We start from the raw sequence: 12500 nt of genomic DNA on the forward strand, positions 1-12500 counted from the left end.
GAGGAGGAGGAGGAGGAGGAGGAGGAGGAGGAGGAGGAAAAGGAAGAAATTACTATTCTCTTTTATCGTGCTTTGTCTGTCACCCATCAGAAGGAGAAGTAATGAGCATTTTAAGATTACACCCTCTCAATGCACCACAAGAAAAAAAAAAAGCTTTCATAATCACCTACATAAAAATGGAGAACAAACGATCCCCTTCAGAAGAAGTAGAAACATTTCATTGAATTTCAAAGACTAGTTTTGTCATCGTTCAAATTATTATGTTCTAAATTACTGATGAATTTCAGATAATTCTGAATATACCAATAATCATGGTTCTTTTTTATACTCCTCATCCAGAATTTCCAGACTTTTCATTTTCAATTTATTCTTATAATAAATGATTTATGTCCAAGCAAAAAAAATAATGATGGCTGAGACACAATTTACTTACAACAACCCACATTCAACGGTCCATTCTTTTTTAGCCTCAGTTTTATTAAAGCAACAGAAACCTCTGCTGGCTCTCCACACCCCTCCCCTCCTCTCCTCTTCCCTCCCGTCTCCTCCCCTTCCCTCCCCTCTCCCGTCACGTGAAACCGGCACCATCATGTAATTAACATTCTAAATTTAGTTCGCTGGATTTTCGCTTCTTTGGATATTATTCCAAAGCGTTTTCTTCGCAGCCTTTGGTTTTATGCCACAGTCAGTTTAACAATTCAGATGATTAAGACCGTGCAGTCTCATAATTTCAGTTTTATGATCGTAACTCGAGGAAATCGTCATTATCTTATAGATTTACTGAAGAGTTTTTCTTATCTTTTGGAAATATATAAGAACAAAGAAAACTAAAAAGGAAAAACTTCATGATCACAGCTAACGAAGGTAGGAAGAAGCCATGCTTTCACTGTAATCAGGACGTGTGTGTACGTTTGTACTTGTACCAGTGGGCGACACTAAATTCTGCAAATCAGCTATGACTGACAAGGTGTGACAGGATTATATGTTGTTTTTTTTTGAGCAGACGGTAAATATCCGCTGTCGAGATCTTTGAAACTAAGAGTGTGTCCAAACTAAAGCAAAACACATCACAAACACACGTCAGCAATTTATCACATACATATTACAAACAGGGTGAAAACAAGTCACAGACCGTAAGAGGGGAACGAACCTTTGGAAAATGCTGAATAATCTTATGTTGTTGACGTAAGTTGAACCTTTGTGGTAGTGTGCGATAATTTAACGACGTGTGTCAGTAACATGTTTTAATGCATTTAATCGGTGTATTAAAATAATGGGCAGAGCACAATGCCTTTTGCAGTATAAAGGGCTCAGTTAAAAAAAAAAAATCACGAGAATGCAAGCTTTCAATTTTACTCCCATGCTTCTAATTATAATAACAGTTATTCTAGTTTTGTGAGGTAATTCTTCTTAGTAGTAATATTGAAGTGCAGTGATTCATTATCATTTAATCTGTTTTTATATTTTTGTCTTCCAGCAGACGGGGTAACGTCAGTGTGGGTAGTTACCGGTGGCAAAGCAGAGCTGCCCTGCAGATCAGTTCCGAAAGTGCCCCATGACCAACCTATGATCGTCTTGTGGTATCTTTCCTCTGTTACTAAGCCAATTTACAGGTAATTATTACGGTGATTTATTTATGTTTTGAAAATATTTATATGCACATGTTAGTGTACACACAAACACACATACTGAACGCATACACACACACACACACACACACACACACACACACACACACACACACACACACACACACATATATATATATATATATATATATATATATATATATATATATATATATATATATATATATATATATATATATATATATATATATATATGAAATAATTGTGCATTGTTTTTTGTAAATATCAGATGACAGAAATTATACATAATGTGCATAGTGGGAGAATTACGTGTCATTCCTGAAAAATAACGACTAGAGAGAAAATAAAACTCCTGCATTTTTATCTAACCTAATCCAGTCATGCACTCGGACATGTTTTGCTCAATAAGCAACTCGCTTTCTACATACATCTATATTGAAATGTAACTAGCACACCCTGTCTTCTCAAGAAAAAGCAAGCAAATAATCTGATATTCCTTTGATATTGTTCCTTTGATGTATGTTTCGGTTAACACTAAATATCTTGTTGTACTTGACAAACTGTTTTCCAAGTATGAAATATTCTGAAACAGAAAATTATTATTATTATTATTATTATTATTATTATTATTATTATTATTATTATTATTATTATCCCTCCTTTAGTGCATAATTTTAGATCACAATGGATAGTAAAGGACGATAGGTTTAACCCTATAAAATGAAGATATAAATTTTTTTACATACGTAATACCGGAAACCTTTACAGAATTAGACTTCAAATAACTGGTTTTCAACACTGCATCAAGAATTCAAAAAGTCAATTGACCAAAATGCCCTATCATAGCTCACTTTCCCCTAATTGACATTCAAATGTCAATGGCTAGGAATTCTTTAATGCCAAGCTAATTTCTAGTAGCGGTCAAGATCTGATGCACTGATATTCCGAATGTTTACAGATTTCGATTTTTTTTGTATTTATCTTCTTCTTCTTCTTCTTCTTCTTCTTCTTCTTCTTCTTCTTCTTCTTCTTCTTCTTCTTCTTCTTCTTCTTCGTTCATCATTGACATTATTACTACCACATTATTCGTTAAAATGATGATGATTAAAATATTACTTCCAATGTTCGATAATAACTTGTAGAAAGGTTTTCGGAACTTTTAAGAGCAAAAATGTGATTAAATTATGGCTCTTTATACTAGAAATCCATCACCATTCCAATTAGCCTGTTACTTTCACAACTTCTGTCATAATAACCGCAATAAAACGTTTTCTCTTCCACCAACAGTCACCCTTCTCTCTCTACTCTTCTAATCTGTGATATTCTAATTCATGACTTTCTCGTGGCCAATCCTTCTTTTTATTTACTACCTAGCCTGATATTTCCATTGTAAATTCGAGTACTGTGATGCTTGCATGCAACGTACTGTGTCACTGTTCACATACACTCGCACCCAGTTGCTTTCTAAGTACGCAAACATACATACACACACTCAAACAAAATCTCTCTCTCTCTCACTCTCTCTCTCTATATATATATATGTGTGTGTGTGGGTGTGTGTGTATATATGTATATGTATATATATGTATGTGTGTGTGAGTGTATGTATGTATGTATAACAACACACACACACACACACACACACACACACACACATATATATATATATATATATATATATATATATATATATATATATATATATATATATATATATATATATATATAAACCCATTTTTTGTAAGGCCTTAATAGTTACATCTTTTAATAGACTATGCTTGAGAATCCCAAGAATAGGCTGGTTTTTCTCACATTAGAGCCAATATGACTTGAATATAAGGAATATTCTTACAATGCCAGAGATATTTTTGAACGCGCAATTTAAAATCAAATATAATGCAATGAATGAGGAAAATCTCAAAAACAGGAATTTCGGACTTAGACAAGTCACACTTTAAATTACAGAATGACTGCATGTAGTGCATGCTTGCGTGAGTGTGTGTGTGTGTGTGTGTGTGTGTGTGTGTGTGTGTGTGTGCAAACGCTTACAGAGTAAAGTATGTATTTTACACATTACCGAATACGGGAGCGATTAATTTGCATTAAGAGGGGAAGGATTTAATACGACTAAGTTTGTACACGCGTAAATTCAGCAAACCTCCACAGTTTCCATTATGGAGAATTAACATTTTTTTCTCAGTTGAAAATCCCCAAACCTCCAAGAACAATTAACAATTAAGCCGTTCACAGGAAGAGCAAAGAATTTGTTGATTAGTTATTTTAATTACGCAATTCCCTCGCAAATTCCTGGCTTGGTGATTCATTTTAATCACCTTTCTTTCATGATAACTAATTAATATACAAAATTAATTTATGTATAAACGCACAATAAAGTTAATGTTGCAACTTGTTACGTGCAAAATGCAGAAGGGATCGATATTTCTTCACGTGAACATGAAATGGATTAAAACAGATGCCTGATAAAAGCAATTAATTATCTGGCATGTAGAAATTCAATCTAAATAATTTGTTATTTATGAAAAGAATATGTTAAGTTGAACAGAATTTCAGAAATGAGTTCATTGATAAATAGAAATTTACTATTGAAATTTAGAGCAGCTACTACATAATAATAATAAAATAATAAAAATAATAATAATAATAATAATACTAATAATAATAATAATACAATAATAATAATCTGTTTTTAAGTCGCATCGCTAACTTTGTTGTATCCTTAAACTCTCTTGTGTTTTATCATTTGAGTCAGATGACTATACCAATAACCTGGCAACGTTCAACCCAAAAATAGAGATGTTTGCTGTGCACTCCAATCGCGAATAGACATCAATCACCTAATAACATCAACGTACGCTGCTACATTTTCCTGTTCGCCACTGTACAAAGAATGATGTGTACAATGTTTCATTTTGCTGTGGCCTGAATGTCTTAAATACCTGATATCTTTTGGATGATTTTAAGACCTGCTTCATGAATTTAAAGGGAAATATACCTCGTCTGTCATGAGTTTTGATTGGTACAAAACTAAGCATGAATTGTGTTTTATTCTTTCCTGTTTCACTGAAGAGAAGTCAGTTTTGAAAATAAGCTTTTTCGTGATGTAGTTGACTGTATTCTATTGTGGTCAATATCTAATAATTTGCCAGCGTTATATATACCGTTGGCAACAGTGGTTAGAACACCGAAAAAATTACATAAATTGCTGATACCCAAGAAATATTTGCCTCAGTTTAACGGCTAATAGCTATTTTGTTTAAGAAGAGTCGAAAAGAATCCAGTGTAAGTGGAAACATGAAATGAATCAAGGAAATGGTGTCATTTCGTGTTTCCATTTTCGTGGGCACTTATCGAGGAAGCACTTCAAGCAAAGCACTCAGGCCTTCTTCCTTCAATGAGTCCTTCGCCTCATCCACCTTTCAACTTTCCTTGTTGTATAATAATTAAGCGCAAAATGGGGGAAAACGGCTTAAAGCTGCCTTGACACCACCGTCAAGAAAGCGAGGAAGTGTTTCTGAGAGAGAGAAAAAAAATCATAACCTCTGTTGCAAGTATGCGGGAGTTTTTAAGCTCGCATGCGTAAGAGAGAGGACAGCTGGAACGTGGTTTGGAGGAACGGACTTGTTACTTTGCTTTATTATATTTATATATTTCACTCTTTTACTTCCACGATATTGTCCACCAGCAGGAGATGGTGAGACAGGAGCTTTTAGGATATGAATACAAAATGATCTTACGTTCGCAAAACTACTAATTACGTCGTATAAAGTGAATGACGTTCTGGACGTTAAAAGGATTTTCAAATAAATAGACACGCAGACAAGCACACTGCTGGTATTAAAGAGGTAAACGCCCTCTTTCTGCGAATATTGTATGCAGAGGGTTGTTATAAATAACCAGAATAAGAAATGATACATTATGTGAGAGATTTATAGGTTCAGCTGATAAAAGCTCATGGGACAGAAAAATTAACATTTATAAATCGGTTCTATTAAGATCTGCATACAGTATACATACACTTTATACATAGTATATAGTATATATACAGTATATATATATATATATATATATATATATATATATATATATATATATATATATATATATATATATGGTATATATATATGGGGTCAGGTTCTATTGTCTGTTCTTCTCTCTTCTTTGAATGGTTTGTTCAGCACTGGTTTCTTTTTACTGTATAATGCTCAAGTTTTATTAATTTTAATTTTTGTAAATAATTATTTTTTCCTTTAACTTTATCTTTTAAAATAGTTTTTTTAATTTTAATGAAATTTGTTATATCTGCAGATTGAAGATGCACATAGTACATGTATAAATGTCTCATATAAATAAATTATATTTTTGATGTGTTTTGTGGAATTCTGCTGTATGCCTTTATTATTATATATATATATATATATATATATATATATATATATATATATATATATATATATATATATATATATATATATATATATATATATATATATACATATTATTTAAATATATGTTATTATATTCTTGCAAATATTAAGCCAAAAACGTTGTTTACTACCCAGTTCACTATACACTAGGAATAACTTTCACCCGAAAGGAATGTTATGTTATTCGACCCCTTAGTTGGAAGAAATCCCGACATAAATAAATACTGAAATAAATACTGGAGTACACCAATTTATTAATTAATCACTCAGTCGTTCAACAAAGACATCTGAAAACATGTATCACACTGAATATGCCTTTGATTCGAAAAGCTTTGATGTATTGCCACAAGAAAATTGAATTCGGTGGCGTATGATCAAAGTTAAAAATGACGGTCAAGGCTACCATTATATAAATGGTCGCTTCATTTCTAATTAACTCCAGTGCAATGGTTTGGGGTTTTATTAAAGGGTATTAGAGTATTTGGCTAAATTAAAATTTCATGAATGCCAGTAGCTGGGGTTAAGGGAAGAAATATTAACAGAAACAGCACAAACCAATATTCATTATTGTTCCACATTTTTTACGGTATACCTTTCTTATCGGTCTTTATATATATTACGCACACATATATATATATATATGTATTATATATATATTATATATATATACATATATATATATATATATATATATATATATATATATATATATATATATATATATATATGTATAATCATATATACATATACACATTACATATATATACACACATATATATATATATATATATATATACATGTGTATATATATATATATATATATATATATATATATATATATATATATGTGTGTGTGTGTGTGTGTGTGTGTGTGTGTGTGTGTGTGTGTGTAGACACAGACCTTAAAAAACATAGAGGAACATTGTACTGACATCAAAACAGGAGCCAAAGAATTGAAATTTTTTTTTTAACGTATCATCAAATGAAATATCTTCATACATAAACGCACCACCTTAAATTGTCTTCTCTCTCCGAACAGCTACGACGCCCGTGATGGCGATTTCTCATCGGGCACGAGGTGGTATGACGAAGACATCGTAGAAGACAGGGCCTCCTTCCACCCGATGCCAGAGAGGTCCCTCCTCGTCCTCAACCCGGTCCGAGATCGTGACCAGGGGTCGTACACATGCCGAGTAGATTATCGTATATCCCCGCCGACCATCATCACAATCAACCTCACAGTTGTTAGTAAGTACAACCTTTTAGTTTTCTGTCTGTTCGTCCGCACTTTTTCTGTCAGCCCTCAGATCTTAAAAAGTACTGAGTCTAGCCAAATTCGTATGTTTGTCATCCACCATCCAAACATCGAACATTCCAAATTTCAGCCCTCTAGCCTTATTAGTTTTTATTTTATATAAGGTTAAAGTTACCCATGATCGTGCGTCTGGCACCGCCGAGTCCAATTCCGGAGGCGTCGCCGACGCATCTTCACTTGACCGCATCTGAAGAGCAACTGAGCGCTACCCGGTCCGGTCAGAGCTGAGAGTTTCATACTGCAACACATCAAGAGTTTCATACGTTGTACAGAAAACTCGATTCACCGCAGAAACTTCGGCACATTTTTTTACTTTTTCGTTTGATATCCCCGAAAGTATTCGATTAGAATTAGAGGAATTTATTTCTGGTGATAGAAATTCAATTTCTCGTTTTAATGTGGTTCGCATTCCACAATAAGCTGTAGGTCCTAAGTTGCAGGTAACCAGTTGGTTCTAGTCACGTAAAAATAAATCTAATCCTTCGGGCCAGCCCTCTAGGGAGAGCTTTTAATCAGCTCAGGTCTGCTAAACGTTCATGTATACTTAACTTGATTTTTCGAAGGCCTCAGGGCGTTTATCTCGTTCGCAGGACACTGAGAGTTATATATCATCATCAGAAAGGAATTTGTTCTTTGATTCTACCTTCATGTTCTATGTCATCTTTTCTTTTAGGCTATGCATAGGAATGGGGACTCTTATTGTGTAAATGTGTGCTTACATATATAAAATTACGCTATTGATTGCAGTATATACACACACACACACATATATATATATATATATATATATATATATATATATATATATATATATATATATATATATACATTTTTTTATGTATATATATATTTATGTATATGTATATACACATATATATATATATACATATATATATATGCACTCGTGTCTGTGTTTGTTGGTGGTTATGCTCTTGTTGTAAATCAAACGATGAGTAAACTAATATACTTTTATGACGGAAAAACGTTGGGTATACTGTCATTTTTCTTTATTATAATTTTGAAAGTGATTATTTCTTGGATAAAAATACATGAAGCAACTTAGCTAGAAATTCTTCATCATCATCAGGAGTAATTAAGGTAACATAAACCGATGAGTCAGGTAAAAAAAAATTCGCTCCGCAAGTTAATGGAGGTTAGGGATTATATTTTCTTTTTATTTTCTGATAAACGTAAATACATATTGCCTAGAATAGCTGCTGTGGACTTGCGGTCCTCAAGAAAGTAATTGTATTTTGGTGATAAGAGTTTAAGCGGCCAATTATATCTATTGTTTATCACATTCAAGAGTTGTAATATAATAATAATTTAGTACTTTAACATACCACATTATTCGCTAACATATTACAAATACAACACTTTATAAATCATATTTTTTTGGACTATTCAATCCCAAAGTCTATACTGACTTAGCTATATCATCACATATCTGGGAATACATTTGTTTCCGATTTCGATGAACTCAATTTATCTTATTAAAATAGATTAAATTTCTTTTAGGTTTTGAAACTAATTATTCCTAAAAACCACTAACTCAAGGCTTCTGTTTTACTTCCAATTTTGTTATGGTTACGTAATGATTGCTGGTAACCTTTCTAATTCATTCGGAAGTCTTAATCTTCATTGGTATAAAGTGCATGTCATTGATTTCCCATCACGTTTTAGCATTTCTCATTTATTTCTGTCACAAATAGAATTAGTATATATTCGCAGTGCATGATTTGAACTTTGACTTTTTTTCGGCAGACCTCTCTCTCTCTCTCTCTCTCTCTCTCTCTCTCTCTCTCTCTCTCTCTCTCTCTCTCTCTCTCTCTTGAGGATAAATGGCAGCCATAAATGGAAGCCTGCTGGGAACTCTAAATGGCTATATTCATTCCTGCACTAGGGGAATTGATGTGCAAACAGTGGAGGTAGATTCCTAAAATTAAAATCAGATGAAAGAAGCTTAGAAGTATTAAATGTAAAGAAACAATAAAAATATTGGACTATGTTTTTAGTTACCTGTAGCATATTAGGCCACAGGCAACCCGCCCTGCAATGTAGATAAAAGAAAAGGAGAGCTCATTATGTCGTATACTAGTATAGAGTAAATGTAGAATACGCGTACTCATTCGCTCTTGCTATTCCAATCGTCAGGATTAAGGACATGGCATATCAGTCTCAGTGTAAGTACTAATTCTATTCACTAAACCATCACCGTTCAATGATCTTGTTAAAAGTGGGTCGGAGCCATTTCAAGAGTATACATATACTGTGTATATATATATATATATATATATATATATATATATATATATATATATATATATATATATATATATATACATATATAGGTGTGTGTATGTATATATTTATAAATATATATATACATAAATTTATATATATACATACATATATACTGTATTTATATATATTTATATTTTATATATAAATATATACATAAAAATATATTTATATATATAAATAAATATATATACAGAAAGAGAGAGACAGACAGACAGAGAGAAAGACCAATGCTCCTCAACATGAGATAGCCATTTTACCGAACCATCACATCATCTTCACCCTACCTAAAAATTTATAAGTAGCGAGTCAATCGGCAACGTAGTCACTGAGCCCGCATACATTGCCAGCCTTGTCCCCTGTGACACCCTACTCAAAGTCTAAAATAAAACAAGTAAAAAATGCCTCAACTTTTCTGTCCAGCCGCTACAGCGTATAATCAAGGCCACCGAAAATAGATCTGTCTTTCAGTGGTCTCGGTATAATGCTGTATGAATCGCAGCCTATGAAACTTTAACCACGGGCCGGTGGTGGCTTATCCTATATCGTTGCCAGAAGCACGATTATGGCTAACTTTAACCTTAAGTAAAATAAAAACCACTAAGACCAGAAGCTGCAGTCTGGTATGTTTGATGATTGGAGGGTGGATGATCAGCATACCAATTTGCAGCCCTCTAGCTACAGTAGTTTTCAAGATCTGATGGCGGATAGAAAAAGTGCGGACGGACACGCAAAGGCGACACAATAGTTTTCTTTTACAGAAAACTAAAAGAAAAAAAAAAAAGACATCGCCGCCACGCAGATTAAAATTTAAAGGTCGCGGTCATTGACGTCACTGGCTCCAAAGGCTGGCGACAAGAGCGCGTTATGTTTTTATCTGTTTTTCTCTTGTTATTTAACTGAATACTAACTGCATATTATTACAGATTTATTCATTTTATTAATAGGAAAGCTCTCTCTCTCTCTCTCTCTCTCTCTCTCTCTCTCTCTCTCTCTCTCTCTCTCTCTCTCTCTCTTACTTCTCAGTTCGTATTGAATTCTTCCGTGAAATACAACAGACACGCGTTGTGACTTCGTTATTCATTCCGAATAACGAGTAAATTTCTCAAGAAAATAAATCATCTCATGTTAACAATGAGAGTAAGGGGCACACTGGGAGATTCAAGGGAGGTCTAGAAAACCAGCGTCTTTACTTGTATCAAAGAGGATAATTCTATTCAATACTAAGCTATTTACCTGACAAGTGGAGGCTCTATAAAATAGGAAACATCGGCCACTGCCACATCCATATTCTCTCGGATAAAATTTCCTCAACATTTGCCTATTCGACACCTACGTAGAAGACACATCAGCAATTTGTTCAGTACTCCTACACACACTGTGGTATTCACTCCCATCATTAATACTACTGAGAGGTCCCTCCTTTCAATACTTATTTCGCCGTATCTATTTAACCTCTTCTATTTGTGCCTCTCCTCCTTCCTCCTAACACTTCTGAATTAGTCCCTCTTGTCACCACCATTTCCACAAGACCTAACCATCTATGTATCTCAACATTTGTCACTTTATTAATTCTCCGTAAATTTCACATACAACGAAAAAAGTTCATGCCAACAACTTCATACATTAATACATACATATATATATATGTATATATATAAATATATATATATATATATATATATATATTTATATATAAATATATATATATACATATACACATATATATATATATACATATACATATATATATATATATATATATATATATATATATATATATATATATATATATATATATATATATATATATATATATATATATATATATATATATATATATATGTTTATATCTGTGTGTAAGTGTATATCTGTGTCGAAATGCCCGAGAGTTCTTTTGGGGAGCCTAGCCTACTGTAATCTTTTTCACGTATATTCTCCTTATCTTTCATAATCTCCATAGTCTTTAAGATAGTAACGATGTGACTAAGTAACCATAATATAAATTCGCTGTGAAATAAAGAGTATAAATCTGAAGGGATAATTAACTACACTATATTCTTTCGGTTTTTACAAATTACAATCTTTAACTTGTCTCTTCTCTCTTTCCAGTCCCTCCCGGTCCACCGATGGTGATCTGGGACGGTCGAGGGGTCGTGGGGACAGTGGGTCCCCTTAAGGAGTCCGAGAGGGTCGACCTCACCTGCCGGAGTGTCGGAGGTCGACCCACTCCTACCGTCACGTGGTGGAATGACGAGAGGCCTCTCCCTACCCTCAATTTACGTTCAACCTCTGATGCAGCGACAGGTAGCTATGCCGGTTGCATTTTTTGTGTATGACAATATGACTGGTACTTCATGATGGCAAGTGTGTATGCTAGTTATAGAATAACATACATTTTCTCTCTCTCTCTCCCTCTCTCTCTCTCTCTCCATACATATTCTGCGTCTCTTACGGTATCATATCGCGTACCATAGCATAAATTATATTAACTAGCTAATTTTCCCACAACATAATTCACATTGCTGAATGGATTTCTTTATCTTTTTATCTATAGGCTTTAATTTTTTCGGGACAGAGAGGCTGGGATGTTGGTGGCTGTGGGAGGAGGGGGCGGGGGGTTATGGTCGTCCAGAAGCAAGAGAATTGTTTATGATACCTTGATACAATTTATGAAAACGAACGGCGGAAATAAGCGCTTTTCTGAAATGGTTCGTTTTGCGAACGTTTTCCAACGTACTTAAGTTTCATTCAGCCTTATAGTAAGGTTTGGCCACGCTTCAGTCTTTGCTTATTTTATTTCATTAACGCATTCTCCACGTCCTCAGA

At 33.6% G+C, this 12500-nt stretch overlaps 1 protein-coding gene across 2 annotated transcripts in view; it reads left to right on the forward strand.

The window, feature by feature from the left end:
* The window catches only part of LOC136835141 (uncharacterized), a 169060-nt gene that overhangs the window by 133398 nt on the left and 23162 nt on the right, over nucleotides 1-12500 (forward strand). The window contains exons 2-4 of one of the 2 annotated variants that reach the window (XM_067098343.1): nucleotides 1478-1613; nucleotides 7095-7303; nucleotides 11784-11978. In XM_067098343.1, the coding sequence (XP_066954444.1) occupies nucleotides 1478-1613; nucleotides 7095-7303; nucleotides 11784-11978 (540 nt within the window). The remainder of the gene's footprint in view (nucleotides 1-1477; nucleotides 1614-7094; nucleotides 7304-11783; nucleotides 11979-12500) is intronic. The other variant, XM_067098344.1, reaches the window with a different exon arrangement.

This window comes from Macrobrachium rosenbergii, chromosome 55, assembly GCF_040412425.1.
Source record: "Macrobrachium rosenbergii isolate ZJJX-2024 chromosome 55, ASM4041242v1, whole genome shotgun sequence".
Taxonomy (NCBI): Eukaryota; Metazoa; Arthropoda; class Malacostraca; order Decapoda; family Palaemonidae; genus Macrobrachium; species Macrobrachium rosenbergii.